This window comes from Carettochelys insculpta, chromosome 1 (assembly GCF_033958435.1).
Source record: "Carettochelys insculpta isolate YL-2023 chromosome 1, ASM3395843v1, whole genome shotgun sequence".
In the NCBI taxonomy this organism is placed as follows: domain Eukaryota; kingdom Metazoa; phylum Chordata; order Testudines; family Carettochelyidae; genus Carettochelys; species Carettochelys insculpta.
Window position 1 is genome coordinate 268,718,962 of NC_134137.1, and position 21,165 is coordinate 268,740,126.

Sequence of the window (21,165 nt, forward strand, 5' to 3'; positions counted from 1 at the left end):
TCATGCAAAGTCAATGGGACTTCTTTCACAAGTACTGTAAAGTTAAGTATGTCCGTAAATGCTTGCAGCAGCAGAGTCTAAGTTTGGAGATTATTTAGTACTTAGAACTTCTTGAAGAGCTAGCCATATAAATTGTAGCTGTAGGTCTTAATTCTATAAGTCATGGAAATACTACTGAGAGTTGGCCAAAGTAATCCCTGGTAATTACCATTTCGATGGACTCATATCAGAAATAAATTGGCTCCATGTAATAAATGTTACTGCAAGTACAATAATAACACCCACCAATATTCAGCTACTATAATTTAAGGTAAAAATTAAAAGCCATGTTTGATTCAAATGTTGTGGACCAGGAACACCTTCGGATCTTGGGTTCCAGATAAAAACAGGAATAGATTCCTCAATATCTTTTAAATGTTAAAATTCTGAAACTTCTTTCACAGAACACCAAATGCACTACTTCTCTTAACTTCTGCACAATGTGGCCAGTTCTAGTGGTTAGAATACTGCAGTGGGACTTAGAAAAACTGGGTTCTGGCACTGGCCCGCTAAATGACCTTGAGCAAGTCACTGTGTGACTCAGTTTCCCTATCTGTACAATGAAAATAAGTATACTCCTCTCCTTTGAAAGCTGTGGGTAAAACCTATTATAGAACAGCTAGGAATATCACTACTACTATCTATGAGACACATTTCTAACATAGTTGCGTAATCTATTCATAGAAGAGCTTTTGGATTCCTATATATATATTAGGCTCTAAAGCAGTAGGTCTGAGCTCAGTTTGGCTCCTTCCTCATTTGCAGATCTGATGTAAACACAGCAATCTTGAAACAATACACCAAGCGAAGCAGAAACCTCTGCACTCAAGTCCCTTGCTGTGTACTACATTTGCTGGGGACTGTGCCTCAAATCGACGAGGCCAGTCACCAAGGGCCATTCAATAGCCTAATGGAAAGTTTCCCTACTGCAAAAATTCATCTGAACTCTACAACCTTCTCCTCAAGTGGGTTAAGAGAGAGGGCTTCCTCCTCTTCACTCCATCTCTATTCAGAGTTTGTCACTTGCTGCTAGAACAGTGACACGATTTCCAGTGAAATTAAATTAGAATCACCGTTACTAGGGAAACGAGCTTCAATTTCCAAGGATATTTTAAAAAAGGTAACTTTATCCTTTAGGAAATTAGATGTGTGGGGGAAAAAAAACCCTCTACATCACTGCTTAACCTCTCCACCTCCACCACCCCCACTGTGCCTTTTATGCAGGTGTCCTCCCTTGGAGCAGCTACATTATATTTAATGATTCACGAGAGCCATGATTCACCATAAGGCTGGGGGCCTTAAGCGAGGGATTCAACAGTCACTTGCCCACTCCCAAATCAAGTAAAAATAATGCAGAAGTGGTAACGAATGCTAAGGAGCAGATCTGCTAGAATTACATAATTAAAATATAGCAAGCTAAAAACAACTAAATAAAAGCTCACAAAGTTAGTTCACAGCCAAAGATATACCAGAACATTGATTTTTAACAAGCAGCCTTGACAAAGTAATAGGTGGCAAGCTATGTACTACGGAATGGTTACTTATGGTGCAATGACTGTAGCCAGCAGTTATTTCCTCCCTGGGGAAATACATATGATGCTTTCACTTAGGCTACATTTACACTGAACACTGCTGGCAGTGCCATGTAAGGTACACATAGCTGTGCAGTACAGTGACGAGCAGGCTGCATCTAGGCTGTAGAGTGAGGCTGCACACAATAGTAGCGAAGAGGTTCCTATTACCTGGGAGGCAGCAGGGAAAACTTCCTATGGTAGGGAAGAGCTGGAGTCTTTTTCCCATTGATCCTGCCCCCCGTCAGAACCATCTCCTGATGAAGGGAAAGGATCCAGCAGCTAGAAATGGCAACAGAGGTGGGACAGGCACTATGAGTATGTAAAGAGCACCACTAGATACATATCCTAAGGGTGTGGGCATGTCTTCATTCACCTAAGCAGTGCCTCAGCATCCACACTGCATCCCATACCTGTGCTTGGGAGCGTGCGGCATGTGTACACCACAGTGGCCGTGTCTACACTACCCCTCTTCTTTGAATGGGGCATGGAAATGACATGGACTGGGGAATATCAATGAAATGCTGCCATGCATACGCAGCGCTCCATTCGCATAATGGCAGCCGCACAAATTTCAAAGATGCTAAATTTGAAGTGCTGATCGGCAGTCTAATGATTCCCAGTTCATTTTGGGAGTAAGGGAATTTTGAAGTTGGATACGTATGTCTAAGTGCCCGCGTCTAGACTGCCTGTCAGCACTTCAAAGTTAGCCGCTTTGAAATTCGTGCGGCTGTTATTATGCTAATGAGGTGCTGCATATGCATGGTAGCACCTCACTGATATTCCTGGGTCTGTATTTTTCCATGTTCCCTTCAAAGAAGGGGGCTAGCGTAGACATGGCCGGACTGTCGTAAAGAGCGTGCAGCACAGAAGAGCTTAATGTTATTGGTTAAGGGACTTACAAAACAATATTCCTGTTCCTCTCCTCCCATCAGCACAGGCTGAATGCAGCAGAGGTGGGAGGCACTTGACACCTTGAAGGGTTGGACTAATACTTATTGCTAGAATTGTGTATTGAATGTAAAACAAAAGTAAAGCATGCTTAGTTATTGCCTTCACCCACCAAACAACAGAAAAGCAAAGCATCGGTGTGTGACATCATGGCCCAGACACCTGAAAGGGTGTCTGAACCCGAATGAATAAGCCTTTGAATTCACTGATTGTATACAATATTATTGTACCATAAAACAGTATTGAGAAAGATATCACACAAAAACTGGTGGCATGCAGGCCATGAATATTATTGTGTGATATATGTGTAACCCCAGAGGCACTGAGACCACATGCTAGGGTGAGCAAAGCCTCTGTTCCACAGCCATGCCTGAAAGCCAGCTGGCCTTTACCTCATGTGGTAGAACGCAGGGCTTTAACCCTTATGGTTGCAGGTTCCATCCCTTGTGCTGACAACCCAGGTCAGTTTGGCCGTGTCTACACGTGCCCCAAACTTCGAAATGGCCATGCAAATGGCCATTTCGAAGTTTACTAATGAAGCGCTGAAATGCATATTCAGCGCTTCATTAGCATGCGGGTGGCAGCCGCGCTTCGAAATTGATGCTCCTTGCCGCCGCGTGGCGCGTCCAGACGGGGCTCCTTTTCGAAAGGATGCCGCCTAGTTAGAAGTCCCCTTATTCCCATGAGCTCATTGGAATAAAGGGACTTCGAAGTAGGAGGCGTCCTTTCAAAAAGGAGCCCCGTCTGGACGCGCCGCGCAGCGGCAAGGAGCGTCAATTTCGAAGCGCGGCTGCTGCCCGCATGCTAATGAAGCGCTGAATATGCATTTCAGCGCTTCATTAGTAAACTTCGAAATGGCCGTTTGCATGGCCATTTCGAAGTTTGGGGCACGTGTAGACGTAGCCTTTGTGTTACACATGTATGATGCTCAAAGAGTTTTATTTGTAGCACACATAAATGTGTTCCTAAAATACATTTTGGGAGCTTACTGGACAAACAAGCCTGTCTTGGACAAAGACACATGGATTTACCTCTCTGAGTCAATTTTAAGCCCCAGCCAATGAAAGAACATTTACACAAAGGGAAACAAGCAAAAAAGCCATCAAGTAACTGACAATAGAGCAGCCTCCCCAGCCACTGGTCATCCAACCCATTTAAATCAGTTAACTTTTTAAACCCAGCATTTTACTGGTTAACCAGCTGAACCAGATTTTTCAGCCCTACTGGGAATTGTTGAGTCTCTTGGCCTGCAAGACAGGAGCTGCTGAAAACTTTCTGTGAGAAACTGTTTTAGGGAAAAGCATGGCTTTGCTCAAGTCAAGTTTTAGGAACTAGAAACCATCTTTTTTTTTTTTTGAAAATCTTTTTCTATCTTTTATTCTTGACTGATATCACTTAAATCTGTGTTCTGTATTAACAGATTTATTCTTCTTTTATTATAAAATCATTTCAATGCTGTCACATTGAACTAAAGCTGGAGTCCTCTGCCACACTAGCAAGCTAGTATGTTCTCTCCGTCTCTGGAAGCAGCAACCTTGACTTTGAGCAACCAATGAGAGGAAGAGGACACTGCAGGAAGATGTCTGTGGGGAACTCTGGAACGGGGGTTCACTGATTGTTACTTGCACAGCCAGGTTTTGAGTGGCAGAGGCTAGAGAAGTTTACCGGCAAGACAGGCAGGCTGGTGCATCAGGGAACTGACAGTTTAGTGGCAGCAAAGCTGTCACTTGCTGAGGCAGATGGGCCACCCTGCAGCTTATAGTTCTAGATTCCCTGAAGAGAGTGTCATGCTGCCCCACACTAAGCCTTACATAATAAGGACGTTCTCCCACAGCGCCAGATCCTTAAATTGAATCAAATTCAGATTAGACGGCCCACACTTTTTCCTGAGCTCTCTTCTCTTCATTACTGATTCCCTCTGCATGTATATGAAGAAACCTTTTAGCTAGCCCGCTTCTGTTCCCCTCCTGCAGGGTTTTCTCTCCTGTTAACGGGACCACAATGCATCCCCACAGAGTACAGACACACAGCTGTAGGAGTTAAGCCATCTGCTCAGTGAACTAACATTTTGGAGAATGTGATTTCTTTACACACTCTTTATACTCAGCCTCTTATCTGGCCTCTTCTCTTCATTTTTTTCCTCCACATTCCAAGTACCTACGGCCTCTCCCAGAAATTGCAGAATTGTTTCATTACATCTGTTCTGGAATTTGATTATCCCAGTCTTGTCGTCTGACAGGTGTATGCAGATGTTTTCTTAGCATTTGTCCAATCTCTCCACCGAGGACCAAAGTTAAAATTGGCCAGGAGTTCTCAGCACTTGACCTCCACCCCTCACCATAATTCATTGAAAATAAGTGACATGTCCAGTTCTTAACTCCATATCCTCCAGTTATTTCTACAGTTCTCTGGATTCCCCTTCAACATTTAATGTATTAACACCCTGAGTGGTACATCTTGCAGCCATGCTGACTGTTAAATATAGTGGCTACCTCTACATGGGAAGCATCACAGCAGTGGATGGGATGGGATGGGATGGGAAGGGAGGGAAGGGATTCCCAGCAAAATTTCCTGTCAACAGACTGCATACACACATAAAAGCAGACTGAAACAGCAATCCGCTCTGTTGACAGAGAGCAGCCAGAGTGCCCACCCCCCTCTTGACAGAGCTGCTGACTGGAAGCTTGACAAACAGGACTGCCCGGTGAACTGGAATCCCCATCTGTCAACAAAAAGGCCCCAGAGTGTCCACATGGCTGTTCTGATGACAGCAAACTGTTGAGAAAGGCATTTTACCCGAATGCAGACCTATAACGCTGCTGGCGGATGTGCTGAGTTTTGTTGGCAGACTGTTAACAAAGCACCTTTTGCACGTGCTCCACGAGTTTTTCTGACAGAAGCCCAGTTCTGCTGGAAAACCCTCTCATGTAGACATAGCCATTATGTTTTCCCCCAAATATTCTCCTGTCTGCTTGTGCCTTAACAGCTACTATGGAGCCATTCTAGTGAACCCACTCCACAGTTATGATCTTAACAGCGCTTTTAGAAAGGTTCTATATAATTTAACAGAGGATGAAAAGCTTTCTAATTTTCTATTTTAAACGATTCTATTGAATTATATAGAAGGAATATCACTGTCTACTAAACTCTATACATTTTTAGCAAAAATTTTGCATCCAACTGAACTCTGTGCATTTCCCCACCATTAAATTTCATTGGACTTGTCCATAAGGGTAGCTAACAAAGGCCAGACCTCTTCCTTCAGCAGATCTTCTTTAAAAATGCTTTCTAAGGAAATTTCTTTTGCATAATCTCTGACGATAAGAGAAATGTTCCAACATAACAAGCATGAAGTAACATTTTTGGAACCTTTCAGTGTTTCACCGAGAAACTCTTCACTGGTTTCATTCAGCTGTCCTTAATGAAAGCCAGGGACTCAGTGACTTCAGGAAGGATGTTCAGGTAATTTTAGGGTTCAGTACCACAAAACTAATGTGATACACCTAAGCATCTGTTTGTTTTTCAAATGCACCTTATGATTACACTGCTATTCATTGCAAAAATAGCCTTGAAATGTAAACCAGTTATTAGGCACAAAAGTCTGTCTTGGCTTTTATTTTTATTAGTCACCAATTATACACAGTCCTAGCCCCTGGCTGTCAGAGCTCTACCTTACTGGAAGGCATCTTCACATATACATGCTTAGTCCACCAGAACAGGCAGACCGGGACTGATTTTGCTTCTACCTTTCTAACCCCAACGCCTCCCTCTTCTCCATGCTCTGTGTAGCGGCTATGCCAACATCATCACTATGACTTTGCCTACAAACCGGTTAGCCAACATTTTAATGGAGTGGGCCATTCTGTTAATGACTTAAGAGTTTGTGTCTTATTGAAGAGGAATTTTCACACTACTTTGGAAAGAGAGGCTGCTGAACTCTCTCTTATATTCAAATTTGACACATTAACACGTGGTTTGAACCGGGATGTGAATTTTCTGGGTCATTATAGGGGCTTTTTTGCATACTTGGCTTAATCTAATTCTTGACTTACCCCCACTCCCCCGCCTTTCCTCTACTCTCTGATTTGCTCACCTTGATTATTTTTTTCTGATTTGTCAACTTTGATTACTATTTTTGATTCTCTATGTCTTAAATATTGAGTCTGTTCTGGTATGGCTATGGTCTGAAGAAGTGGGTCTGTCCCATGAAAGCTCACCTAATAAATTATTTTGTTAGTCTTTAAAGTGCTACTTTACTGCTTTTTTGTTTTGATAGTATATAGACTAGCATGGCTTTCTCTCTGTTACTACAGCAGAAAGTCCATTTTAAGGCTCTTAGCTTGATTTTACAATTTCACTGCAAATATCATTTGGTCAATTTTAAGAGCTGCTATGGTTGACTTTTTTGCCCTTCCTTATCAAGGCGCGTAACACCAAGTTCAAATTTAAAAGGTCAAAGTAATGCTAGTGTGGAAATAGCACTACTTTAAATCGATTTTACTGGCCTCCAGAGGTGCCAATGCCCCAAATGTGTTCGTTCTGGCTGCTTTACCTCCACTGCTCTCCAGGTGTGCAGGAAGTAGGTAACAGGCAGCCAGGGGATTTGAATTCATTTTCTTTCTGGACACCATGGATAGCAGACCTCAGGAGCAATCGCATCTAGCCATGAGTTATCAGGATTCTAATTTTCATGTTCGCAAAAAAGCCCCAGCATGGAGCCATCAGGAGATGCATTTCTGGGGAGGGGTGAGAGATGAATCTGTGCTGAATAAACTGTGAACCAGCAAAAGAAATGTGGACATTTATGGGAAGATTTCCCAGGGTGTGCTGGAGAAAAGTGGTGGGTAGGTGGGGGCAATGCACTCTGGGATGATGACATCAGACACCCACAAGCACTTGTGGCACATTTTTTCCCATAACACACTGGCACAAAAACCCAGAACATGACAGGGCTGCAGGCACTGTGAGATAAGTACCCACAATGCACTGCTGACATAGTTGAACCTAGCAAAGGCAATGGAGAAACACTATGTAGACTTTCTGGACATGTGTGGACACACCTTCAACTTAATAAAATCTAGTGGCAAAAAGTCAACTTCAATATATTTAACTTTATTTCTTAGTGGAGACATAACCTATGAAAAGCTGCTAACAGTCACTGTCTCTTGATCCACAGTTCTCCCCTGATGGCCAAGCAAACATAATAGTTGTACCTTTTTGCTCCTGTCTAATCACCATCACAGGGTCTCTCCAATGCTGTTTCAGTTGTCCATGTTTTTTCCCTTGCCCCTGTTAGGAGGCTAATTTCTGAAAGGACATCAGGATCTCAACTATTTTCAAATCATGGGGCCAGATTCTCAGCTCTCAAGGCTATGTCCTATGTCCACCAGCTAAGAAGCTGGTCTGTTGATTACATCTGCTTCCTTGTTTATCAGTGAGCCTACTTCCCGTCTAGTGTATTTCTCCCCCTCTGATATATTTATAGAAGCCCTTCTTACTCACATCAACCTCATTCCAGCATTAACCCATTCTGCATTTTTTTTTTGCACTACCTCATCTTTTTCCTGCCAGCCGCAGCTAACTAACATTTTGGTTTATTTTCTTTCTCCTCCCCTTCATTTGCTGGAGAGATTCTTTTCTATTCTGACATCTACCCCATCGGCAGGCAAACGACACTGAACACTTCTTGTCTCACTACCCCAACACCACCCCATTTCCAGTGAATGGCAGCAGTCTGTTGAATGTGAATTGCATCTGAAGTTACATTTTTAAACACACACATTAGGCACCAAAATGGATGGTTGGTTATTTCTTCAATGCTGTTGAGCCCTGTAGAGCTCCAGGCACTCAGCATTGGATTTCCAGTCTTGCATTAAGCAGAAGATTTTTGCCTAGTGTGGTTAACAATAGCCTGTCTTCTACGCTCATATGAACAGACTACCATGGGAGCTTTCTTTCCTCATATTTGATTCCTCTTTGATAAGTCCATGTTTTAATATGATGAATTCAGGTAGTTCACGATCAGTAGATTCAGCTGAGTGCAGCGTCTCTGCGTAGTGACAATCTCACTTTATTCTGTCTGCAGATTTATAACCAAATTAAAAAAAGCCATACGCTTCTTCCAATTTATTTTTAGCCATTGTAATTTACTCTCATGCATGTTCTCCTTTTACTTTTAGTAAAATATTACCATCCTAGACTTGTGCTGCTCAGATATCGCACCATTCCGAACTCATGGGCATGACCACAACATTGTCACAAAGGCCACCGCATCAACTCATCAACTCCACCGTTACCTTCATTGAAGTTGTCATCAGCCGAAACGTGGGTCAGCGGGGACTGGGGGCGAGAGTCGCCACACAGGGAGTAGCTGTGCTCTGCCTGGATGAGGGGAGCTGGAGAAGCTGGGGACAGTTCCACTTCCATCATCTCATTTTTCTCGGACAAGAAGGGGTCATTCAAGAGCTGGCCCAGCACATCCTGAGAGAACTCATCCAGGAACTCCATGAAGGGCTGCAGAGACAGAGGGAGAAGAAACTCTTATCTAAAAGGTGCCTCTGGCCAACAACAGAGATGCACTGACCAAAATAATTACAGTATCTGCACCATGTGCCAGTTAGGAACAGAACCCAGCAGTCCTGCCTCCCTATTGCATGCTTTAAGCATTACCCTGCTTTGAAGATTTTAAAAAAGTTTCATATATATTCATTAATTTAGGAGTGACATTTAGATTTAGTGCTCCTCTGAAGCAAATTGATTCAGACAGGTATTGTTTTCCTTATTTAAGGCTTGCTCTTGACTTGAGCAGATCATATACACGGGACCAAAGTCTTAGTTGGTGGAAGATGGCAGAGCCACACTGGTGTGAACCGGTGAAGAAGCAGCCCCTTAAAATGCCTACCTGCTGTGATAACTGGCTATAGGTGACTCGCTATAGAGCTCTGAGACAAACAGAGATGAGCTCATGGGCAATCTGTGCTGAAAGCAGAAAATAAGACCTGTTCCCTTGGCCTGAACCTAAACCTTTGCTCTCAGGATGCTCCTTGGAGCGTGTTCCCTTAATCAAAAAGCATATTTTATAGGGAAATATTCAGTTTTATAGTCAAAATACACCCTTTGAATATGTAACCTATTCTGAGGGGCCAACAAAATTGTCGGGCCCCTGGGCATGGTGTAGGGAGGTGGCTCTGAGAAAGGGCAGGGCTGGGAGCAGCTAGCTCTCACCACTGCACAGACTACACCACACCCCACCTGCCAGCCCTTTCGCACCACCTGGCACGTGCTGCCCAGGATTCCAGCAGCCATTTTAAGGGCCCAGGGCTCTGGCCACTCCATGAATCACTGGGCCCCAGAGCAGTTGCTCTGTCCCCTGTCTACCTCTGTCAACAGCCTGAACCCATTCCATAGGGTGTAAATCAAGGGTAGTTAATAGGTGGACTGGGAGACAAATGCCATCCCAGACACCACATTTCTTCCATTAATAGGAACAGAAACAACTTGCCAAAATTCTTGGAGTGGTCCCCTAACAAAAATATTGCCCATCCCTGTCCTAAATTTGGTTTGCTAGGGTACAAAGAGTTCGTACGTTTGGTTTAAAGAATTACATTCAGGTGAATAACTGCATGTTGCTCATTTTTGACCTGAGGCGAATGTTAAAGTTCAAGTTGTCAGATCTGCAGCAGTAGTGGTTCTGACAGCCAATATTAATGAGATCTTTCCTGGTACACTGCCAGGGTTACATCTAAGGTTCATGAGACAAGGACGTTCATGAGGGACTTTTTTTGGTATATTTGTGCCTCAGCCAAACCTCTTCTGGGATAGTTTCAGTCAAGATGCACTGTGAGGCTCTTATTATATTTCCTTTGAGTGGCAGGAGGCTGAGAGAGAGAGAGTGTGTGTGTTCAGATTTAGTAACTGCACTTCAGGAAACAATTCCAGACAGTGGCATGGCATATACAGACAGAGCATGACACAGTTTCCATTAGTCATATACCCCCCAAGGGATTCTCTTTTCATACTCCAAAGTAAGCAGAACAAAAATGGAAATGTAATTTCTTCCAAGCCATCAGGTATCTTGCGTTAACAGCTAATGTATACAAGAATCTTTTATTAATTAGGCTTTAATATCTTGCAACTGGAAATTAAGTCCCTGGTTGACTGCTCTGTTTTTGCAGACAGTGCTCACGTTGGCTTTTATTCTCACTCCTGCACAAGGAAACAGAGATTCACGATTTGGCTCCCTATAGCCTAAATTAATAGTTTAGCTAGTCAGCCATGTGTAGTCAGGTAATGGAAATGGTGCTACTATGCTCACATACAACCTCATTTTATAACTCCAGGACAGCTTGCAAACTAAAAGCCTTGTACTGCAAAGTGCTCACTGGTCTTCAGTGCCATTAAGTCATTGGAAATGTGGAGTACAACTTGCAGGACGGGGCTTTATGTCAGCATTAACAGACTCCTGTCATCTCTCCTGGCCACTGGGAACAATAAAAGGTTTTATTAGATTAAAGGCTGTGAAAAGGGGAAGAATTAGGCATTAGGTTAAAATATCAATCTGGCTAGTAACAAGGCTGTTAAAAAGGGACAAATACATGCATACCCTTATCTTTAAGTGCCCTGAACGATAATGCTACTAAACAAACTCCAGGGCTGGTACTGGCTGACCCAAACAGAGTGTCATGATCACATCAAGCTACTGTTTACACGAATTTCTGGAGTCAAGGACTCATCTAATGCATCACTTCCCACACTGGCTCTAAATATTAACAGAGAGAGAGCCGTGCTAGTCTATATACTATCAAAGCAAAAAGCAGTTAAGTAGCACTTTAAAGACTAGCAAAATAATTTATTAGGTGAGCTTTCGTGGGACAGACCCACTTCTTCAGACCATAGCCAGACCAGAAAAAAATTATCATTTTTTTCTGATTTGTCCTCCTTGATCACTGTTTTTGGTTCTCTGTGCCTTAAATATTGAGTCTGTTCTGGTCTGGCTATGGTCTGAAGAAGTGGGTCTGTCCCACGAAAGCTCACCTAACACATTATTTTGCTAGTCTTTAAAGTGCTACTTGACTGCTTTTTGTTTTGGCTGTAAATATTTGCAATAGTCAGTATGTATACTATCAGAATTTTCCGCTGTTGGACACACAGGTCACAAGAACAGGCCTTTATTGGCCCAGCCTATCTCTGTCAAAATCAAAATGTCCTTATTGATGGGACAAGCTATTCAACTATTGTCAAACTGCAATCAAGGACACAAAGTGCTGCTTGACCACATGCAAGACATAAGCATGGCCCATCCTGTGATAAGTAGTACTCTTCTTAAAGATGGACCTCCTACTGTACACATTGTTCCCCTATGAAGCGTGTCAGACAGATTTGTTTTCATTTTTTAGAGCATGCTGGGAACAATTTTTTTCTCTCGAGAGCCAGAATAAGCACATACAAGTATTTGAGTCACAAAGATATAAAGCAAACACCCAATGACCATCTCTTATGTATGACTCTACAATTGGACACTATTATTCATTATTATAAAAAAAAAAAAAGGACGAGCACACTTTCCATCCCAAAGAATGCTACAGTGGTGATTTGCTGCCTTCAACTAACATGTCAGGATCATTTAATCCACCTCTGAAATGTAGCCACCATGTAATAGGGTAACTTTTTAGGACTAAAAGCAGAAAGGGATATCACATTCGAATGTGCAAGAAGAAGAATTTAGGTAGGCAGAATGTAATTAGCTGGATTAGAATTAAGCCAAAAGGGTCAAGGTTGAGTTCAACATGTGCCACCTGCAGCACACTGCATATCCACTAAGAAGAAGAAAAATCTCCACCCTGAAGAACATTAAGAACAGATTCAACAAACACTTGCCAGGGATGGTCTAATTTTATTGGAATTTGCATCAGGACCTGGTGGATGGTCTAAAGTAACTCCTGAGGTTTGTATGTTACCGTAGAACCCCAAGATAAGTGCAATCAAGTTGCACATATCTCAGTTTAATGGGACGCAGGGTGGTGGGGAGCTGGCGCCTGGCTCTGGGCTGTCTGCCACTCAGGGAAGTGGGGAAACTGACTTGTGCTGGTCAGTTTCCTGGCTCCCCCACTTAACATGAAATTTGACTTATGCAGGGTTGCACAAGAATGCAGCCTCCGTGTAAGTCAGGGGTCTACTGTATTGTAGTATCACAGTAGCTTTGTAGATGCTCTCGGAAATAATTTGCTTCAAATTTGATAGTTTCCACCTCCACCTTTCTGAGGGGAATTTCCCTGGACCACTTGAAGAAAGAAACAAACAAGGAACACCATTTCATTTCAAAAAACTTGACAGAAAAGTGTACCCTGAAGTTGAGAGGGGAAATTTATGGTGCTTCTTTTAATTTAGTCTTAACTTGCTTTGACAGCTGGAGTCAAAGCAATCAGCAGGATCTTCAGAAAAGCATTAGCAGCAAGAGCAGAAACGTTGCCCACAAAATATCTGGCATCTACGTTTAAAAAAAAGAATAGTTCTGTAATTTCATCACAATTATGCTAATCTTGTTCTGTACGATTTTATAATACAACCCAGAATGCTGATCAGCAGCTGTGGAGCCTCGATCAAGAAGTTGCCATGGTTCAGATCACAGAATGCAAACTCTAAAGACAAACAATGGAGAGAGCTGGGTCTCTCCACATTCAGACTGAGCTAGCACAGAAAGTGTTCTTACTCAAACTTCTATTAATCTTGGTCCAAATTAAATCATCGCCACATGGAACATTTGTTAAAACATCAATGTGAATTATTTTTAAAGGAAACTAAAATCTTCATTCAGTGCTGTAGATTTTCTAAAGAATCGAAAAGGCATTTCAGCAACAATTAGGGGGGAGACTTTCAAAAGGTACGAAGTGCCACTAGGTGGCCAACTTCCATGGACTTCTACTTAGTTGCCCTTTGGGCTTCTGAAAGCCTCTTCTTAGAATGCTTATGTGAAATGGATTTACAGGGTCTGTCCAGTTTAAAGTTATGAGATGACCCATTTTATAGGGCCACTCCTGATATGTAGGGCTTTGTCTTATAGACATACCTATACTATCCCTCACCTCACATCCCAATTTTTCACATTAGCTATCTGGCCACTCAAGTCCAGTTACAAGTGGCAAGTGAGTCAGAAAAAAACACCACCACCACAACTAGTACCCTAGAGATAGTCTCAGTGGAAAACTCAAAGACAGAACCCTATAGAGACCTGTACACCTGGATTGAGGCCCGTCCAGGGTGGGTTGGCGGTATTTTACACAGTCAAAGCCCTACATATACATATCTGCCTGTTGATAAAGAGCACGATTCCATATTTAGGACTTCCAAGCTGTGTCTAGACTAGTACCTAACTTTGAAGGGGGCATGGTAATTAGGGTGTTGGGTGATTACTAATGAAGTGCTGCGGTGCATATGCAGTACGTCATTAGGCTAAATCTCACCCGTGGCAACTTTGAACTTCAAAGTGCCGGCTTGCACATAGCCACGGGTACGTTGAAGTGCCCGTGCTACTTTGAAGTCCCTTTACTCCTCAAAATTTTGAGAAGAGGGACTTTGAAGTAGCGCGAGCACTTCAAAGTACCTGTGGCTGACCCACGCAACATGCAAGGCGGCACTTTGCAGTTTCGCACTTCGAAGATGCCACGGGGGAGATTAGCCTGAAGAAGTGCTGCACATGCACAGCAACACTTCATCAGTAATTTCCCAATACCCTAATTACCATGCCCCCTTTGACGCTGGTGGCTAGTCTAGACACAGCCCGTCTGACCTCTCTCATCAGTGTGGAGTTCTTTTAAAAAAAGGTACCAAAAGTTATCTTGTTTTGGAACTCTGCAAATTAGCTCTATAATGATTGCCAACTTTCTTCCACACTCACACCCCATTGGAACCTACAACCATTTATCCATTGTCCTATTTGTCATGGAGAATGGCATTTCTGGTACCTACTACCTCAGCTAGAAAGGTCTTGGAATTAAAGACCCGTATGTCAGAAGCCCTCCCCCGCCCCCCACCCGCCATACAGTTTTCTATAAAGATGAAGTGCAGTTGCGTCCCTACCCAGCCTTTCTACCCAAGGAGGTGTCCCAGTTTCATATCAACCAGGGCTTTTTTCAAACCATTTTCTTCATGAATCCCTGTGTGCTAGTAACAGAGGGCGTGTGCTTCACTCCCTGGACAGCAGGCGTACACTACCCTTTTCTATTGAATACACAAAGCCTTTCCGTAAGTCTCCACAACTTTTTACTGCCGTTGCGGAAAAAGTCAGGGGATGACCTGGATCTTCCCAACACATACCCTCAAGAGTCACATTGTGGAGACAGATGTGCTATGAGCGGATGAACGTGCCACCTCCAGGGTGGACAGCACATTCCACCAGGGTGTGAACACATTAGGCAGCATTCTCTGCACAGGTTCCAGTGCAGGACATCTGGAGGGTAGTGACATGGACATCGATTCGTACCTTTGCGCCATCATGCACCAGGCCAGAGACAATGCAGCCTTTGGTACAGCAATCCTGCAGATGACTACCTCTGGAATTCCAGAGCTTCTGCAGGGATTACTGCTAGTAAGTCACCTATCTTAATGGACTTGAGCAATCACTTGTAGAAAAAATGGTTACTTACTCTCATAACAGTTGTTCTTTGAGAGGTGTTGCTCCTGTCTATTCCGAATTCCATACTCCTCCCTTCTATTGAGATTCTGACTTGAAAGAACTGAGTGCAGGGGAGGGCTGGCTCTGGCATATATGCCCAGCATACTGGCACCCCTCCAGTGGGCTCTACAGCTGGCCTGACGGGTACTGCTGGGGGAAACAGTCTCTGACAATCATGCAAGCAGCATGCGCACACCTATCAGAATGGACATGAGCAATCACTCGGAGAAGAATCTGAAAGTCCTTAGTTGGCACAGAGAGGCAGAAGGGAAGCCATAGCCCATCTTGCTCAACCAGTGCCCTGACAAACCAGCCAAGCTGTGATGGTCTCCCTCTCATCCATTTTTTGACAGCTCTCAAGTTCCCTGTTTCTCCCAATCACCAGACATAATTTCCCCTTTGTTCTGCAGCGCAGTGTCTTGCCTGCTGGGATTTCCTGATGTTAAGGACAGACTGTTCAGTCACTGGGGCATCTCTTTTTCTTGCTGTCGATTTGAGTCAGTTTCAAATTCTTGAATGGCCCAGAGAGCTAAGTGGCAGACACTCCCCAAGTCTCTTGTTATGCCCTAAGGGCAGACTGTCTTTTCCCCTTCACTTTGCAGCCTTGCAAAGATTGGAGGAAACTGAGGCCCACACAGGAATCCTAACAACATCCCAGAAGATTCCCATTTCATCACAGCCTTTGAAACATGTTGTGACTGTGGACCAACTGGAGCCCAAGGTCTCAGTTGTCCATTGCGTCTGCCTATTTTGTTTGTCAGACAAAGCTCCTTTGTTCCAGATCACCCACGCACAGAGCCTTCCACGTCTGATTAAAGGAATCTCTCTGCACTAAACAGGAACATTGTTTCTATTAACTTCACAAGAGCCACTCCGGCCTTCACCATATCCCAAAGTCAGGCCTGAACAACACAGTTGTAGGAAGCCCCACTATGTTCTGAAAATACATTTGAAAGAATCCAATGCTGGGAAGACAGGAATTCAGAGGTGACATCTACACATGTAACAACTGTGACCAATCAATTTTGCCCCTTCCATTGGATTTTTTAAATGTATACATAGGTGTATATAAAATACACACGTGTGTGTGTGTGTGTGTGTGTGTGTGTGTGTGTGTGTCTCTCTCTCATGTATATATGTCCTGACTCTGCTTTACCTAGCCTAGTAAAATGTGTTATATAAATTAACTCTCTTGCATAGCTAACCTGTACAGTTACACCAATTAATACTGCCCTTTCCACGGTGTTTGCCCTTTCCAGCAGAACCACTCTTCCGGAAGCCATTTACAACAGCAATGAACTGGATTCACTCCAGCTGTCAGACAAGTGGCACAAGCCTGTGGACAAGTGTCATAAACCACCCATAACCCTTTGCTCCCCAGGGGTCCAGAGCAAACCAGGAAATAGGGAGGATGATTTCAGGGAAGGGGCCGAGTCAGGACATCCAGGAGAAGCTCTGCTTCAGCACATCTCCTAGATGGAGTTCTGTTGCTTCCCTGAGGAACAGTGGCAGTAGGACCACTGCCTGCCCTCCCCAGACGCAAAAATCCACCACACAATGAAATGCCCACATGGGTGCAGGGACACATGTTGTACACACCCTACATTTGGGAATAAAGTCCACTGAAACACTAGAAACAGCATGATTCTGGTCCATGACAAGGGGGTGCAATGGAAGGAACCATACCCCTTCCAAACAAGCTCTGAGGTTGGGTCCTAAATCACACTGCTGAAATCGTATCTTGAGAAAATAACACAATGACATCTTACCCTCCTATGGCCATTCAGGGACCTTCTTAAACTGAGACTGGGTGTTACAAGCAGACAGTCGCATATATCACAAAAGCTGATACCAACTCCAATGTGAACACCTGTGCCAAGGAGCCAGCAGGTATCGACATTGTCAGAAACAAAGTGCCCATTGGCAGTTGAGCTGCATCAGCTGCATGAGTTTTTAAACCAGTGGGGAAAACTTCTCTCTTACCACTACGGGCAACAGAGCAAAAGGTCAGGTCCTTGGAAAAAGTCCTTCGGTCTGGTTTGAAGGACTGTGGTCCTAGATCTGCTCTGGGGATGAAGAGAGGATCTACATTTTCCAGACTGTCAGTCACATACCTTCTACAGCACTGAATTCAAACAAAAAAAATTGTACAAAAACAAGATAATCACTTGCCATTGTATTTTACTCTATTATGAAATTTGTTATCAGCCAGCCTTCAGAAGTTCAGACTGACCTGGAATATCCTTTTTAGCAGGGATGGATAAAGAATAATGTGGAGTTGGCACTTGAACCTGTGTGGATGAATGCATAACAATCTGGATTACCTTACAGTGCCTGTTAATGCACACTTCACACCTGTACTTACTAATTGTAACATTTAACAGTAAAATTGCATGCGAGAAGAAAAATCCACAAACCAATGAACATTCTGGTTGCATCAGTAGCTGGTAAACCAATGTCAAGAAAGTCCGAGATAATGGGTTCACATGGTGGCTCTGTGTGCATATCTTCCCAATTTACTCCAGTTACACAGCTAGAAATGGTGAAGTTCATGATTGGTAAAATGGCACAATATAGCTTTGTCCTGCAAACACCTATACACATACTTCCGACAAACACAAAAGCACAGCTATTGACCAGACATATGGTTCTAGTTTCCAGCCCACCTCTGATGAAGTATTTTAGGGATTCTTAAATAAGCATATTGGTTCTTTCTCCTCCCCATCCCACCCCCAAAAAAGAGGAGGGGGGCCCTGATTACAGGCTTTCACCAGCTCTAAGAAAACATTCCCTTCCCCCTTTCCACCCCCAACCTGGCACTCAGTTTAGAGCAGCCATGTCAAACTCACAGCCATGGGGCCACATGTGGTTCAACTGATTTTTTTGGTGGACCATGGCTAGATGTTAATAAAACATCTAAAGTGCAGTCCATTTGGTCACACACCCTTCTCTGGCACGCACAAGAAGCAGGGGGCAGGACAAACACCATTCCTGGCTCCATATGTGTTTCTCCTTCAGTGGAATTGAAAGAAAATTTCCTTTCCAAACTTTGGACAATAGCCACAGAAGCTGTGAGAGCCTGACCTGGTCTCTCTACCCATCACATCTTTCCCTACTGGGGGCCATCCAGTCCTACCCAGCCCCCATTTCCTCTTTCCCTGCTTCCTCAATGCAGAAACAAAATGTTCAACTGTGATGTCTTCTATGACTCACTGACAGGGGGTGGCAAAAGGGGAATCTCTAACCTCCACATGGGGAGAGAGGTTGCTCTTGGGGTAGGGGAGGGGTTTCACAGGTTGTACGCACCCTGTATAAACATGAGAGGGAAATACATAAAATGAGCCAAAGCAACATTCAAACCTGGTCTCAATGGTTGACTAAGCAAACCCTGTACAATGGAAATATCCCAATTTAAGTACGCCCTTAGCGACATAACATCAGAGGCATTCTAACAGCGGGCTGGTGGTGATCATTTTCTCTCGGCCCTAATCGTCTTTCTCTGAATCTGTACAGCTCCATTCCCCCCAGATGGGGCTTCTCTAAACTAACTGTTACTATTCTTCCTTCCAGCCACAAATCTCAAAGCCCATTCATTCACGGTGGTAGCTCATGACTTTTCTGTGTGGGAGGTGATCCTCATTTTCAGAGATGATGAAACAGACAGCAGAGAGTACAGAGCTAGCCACAGAATGAATGCAGGTGTCCAGACATCTGGCTTTGCATGCTCACTGCAAAACTACCTGTCCTTTCCCTCTTCAAGATGTTTTGGCTTTTCTCTCTGGTTTGCTTTTATCATCTCCTTCTTCCCTCACTGCGAGGCATGTCTTTTCTCAAATGTTATGAGCTACTATTAAAATTATAAAACAATAAAATTCGTATTACATATTAAATGTTCAATTAAAAATGACTGCATCATATTCAAACAAAACCTGAAAAAATATTATAAAATACACCTAAAACATAATGTACAATAATAAAGAGTTATGACTTTCCGATAGAAGTGCATTTTCTTTGGTGGCCGTGAAAGCTATCGGATTTCGTTTGTGCGGCCCTCAGTAGGCTTGGAGTTTGACATGCCTGGTTTAGAGAGAGTGCAATGAAGAGGCACGCCGCTCCAATGAGAGTTCACTTGGAGCCTGCATCTAACTCAGGCAGAAAGTCTCCTGGGCCTCTGACCTGAGGACAACTCAGTGGCTTGCTGCGGAGGGACAGAAAGGGTCGTGACCTCTCCTCAACCCCTTTAGGGAAGCTAAATGATGCTGTGTGCATTCAACTCACTGAGACTTGCATTTGGAGAATACATGAACCAGAATGTGCCCTCTTCCCACCCTAGTATTCAAAGGGACAACCCTTTTTATATGGGATAACACTGCTGGCTCCCAGCCACCTAGAACCCTACACATGAAGAAACCCCTGCCCCACCAGGGCAGGACTTGAGCCTAACCTTGCTCTACCAGGTTGTGCATACATTCTGCTTCCCCCACCCACTTCCTATAAGAGCAAGGATCATGGATGAGTCACCCAGGCCTCAACTTCACAGCTGTGAATCCACTGGGCTGGAAGTCCTCCAGGAAAAGCAATATCTGGAGCCTACGCGGTTCTCAGTTTGGTTTTGGCTCTACTATGTTGGAACTCTGTGGCAGGATTATGGCACTGGGCACACATTTGTTCTCCTGCCCTAGCATCTATTGTTTTTCCACTCTGCCTATTCACCAGGTTAAATGGGATATAGCTAATTCTTTTCATAAAGCTGCTCTTACCCTCTCAGGCTGAGAAGCCAGATTAATATTGTCTGGGCCCCTCTCCAGTACACCACTCCCCTGTCTAGTTGCACAGTGGTCATAACTTTTAATTGAGTGATTTCACTGCTCATGACGTGTGCTCGACTGAAAGCTCTGGAGACTGAGCCTTTATTGGCCTCAGAAGAGGCAACAGCCATGCAAAATTCCTAACATCTCCTCCAGCTGACAGCACTCATTCCAGACACAGAGGAGAGTTCAGCCTCCATCTGACCCAGATAGTAGTCTCTCTACTGATAGCAGGCACACTAGCCAAGCACTGCTCACTTAGATAAGTTTTTTAAAAAAATGACTGCTGATGAGGAAAGGGTAAAAGCAGCTATCCTCTTCCCAGCCACGCTGTGTGAGCATGAAGCCAGCAAAAAACATTTGTTATGCGATAACTTGTTAGAGGAAATCTGTAAGTTGTTAAATGTGAAGGGAAGGACTTGCATTTGAAGACACTTGAGGATTCTCTATCTGTGCCCAGCACGTTCAGATAACAACTTCTAACTAAAACCTCAACAAACAATTCAATGGGCTTTTTAAAAGTTAACATCTCTTACTCACATCTCTTTGGTCTGCTTTTAATGGCTTGTTTGCTGCCCAAAGCAGGATGAACAAAATGTTTTGTAGCTGCACAGTTGGCATCAGTTAATGCCACTCAATCTTATATCCTCCTGTAGGCATATGGATTTCAATGCTACAGTAATGATTCGCAGGACAGGCATACTTAGTACATAATTGCATCACAGCTAGGACTGGTACTGCTTCCTTTTTCTCAGCTCCACAAAACTACAATCCCAAAAAAGTTAATTTCAGCCTTTGCATGTAACACCGCATAGGGCTGAATGAAAGGCCCAGAGAAGTGCTTTGCAAACAGTGAGCAAGCCTCACACCATTCCTTTGCAGAACATACTGCAGTATTATACCAGATCCTCAGATGACAAGTGTTGAATATTGTAGGTAGGAAGCACTGTTTGATATTTGCTCCATCTGTAGAACTTCTGTGCTGTTGTTTGCTGTTTTGATGAGTGATATGACATTTTAAAATTCCTTTTTTTTAAAAAAAAGAAGGCTTATTTGCTTCCCTATTTAAGAATAAAATCTTTTCATTGTTGCTTCATTACTGAAACAGTAAATCTTATTTATGGAA

At 43.6% G+C, this 21,165-nt stretch overlaps 1 protein-coding gene across 1 annotated transcript in view; it reads right to left on the minus strand.

The window, feature by feature from the left end:
* Nucleotides 1–21,165, minus strand: part of CREB3L2 (cAMP responsive element binding protein 3 like 2) — a 119,137-nt gene that overhangs the window by 40,697 nt on the left and 57,275 nt on the right. Inside the window, exon 2 of the mRNA XM_075006924.1 lies at nucleotides 8,858–9,074. Coding sequence (XP_074863025.1) covers nucleotides 8,858–9,074 — 217 coding nt within the window. The remainder of the gene's footprint in view (nucleotides 1–8,857; nucleotides 9,075–21,165) is intronic.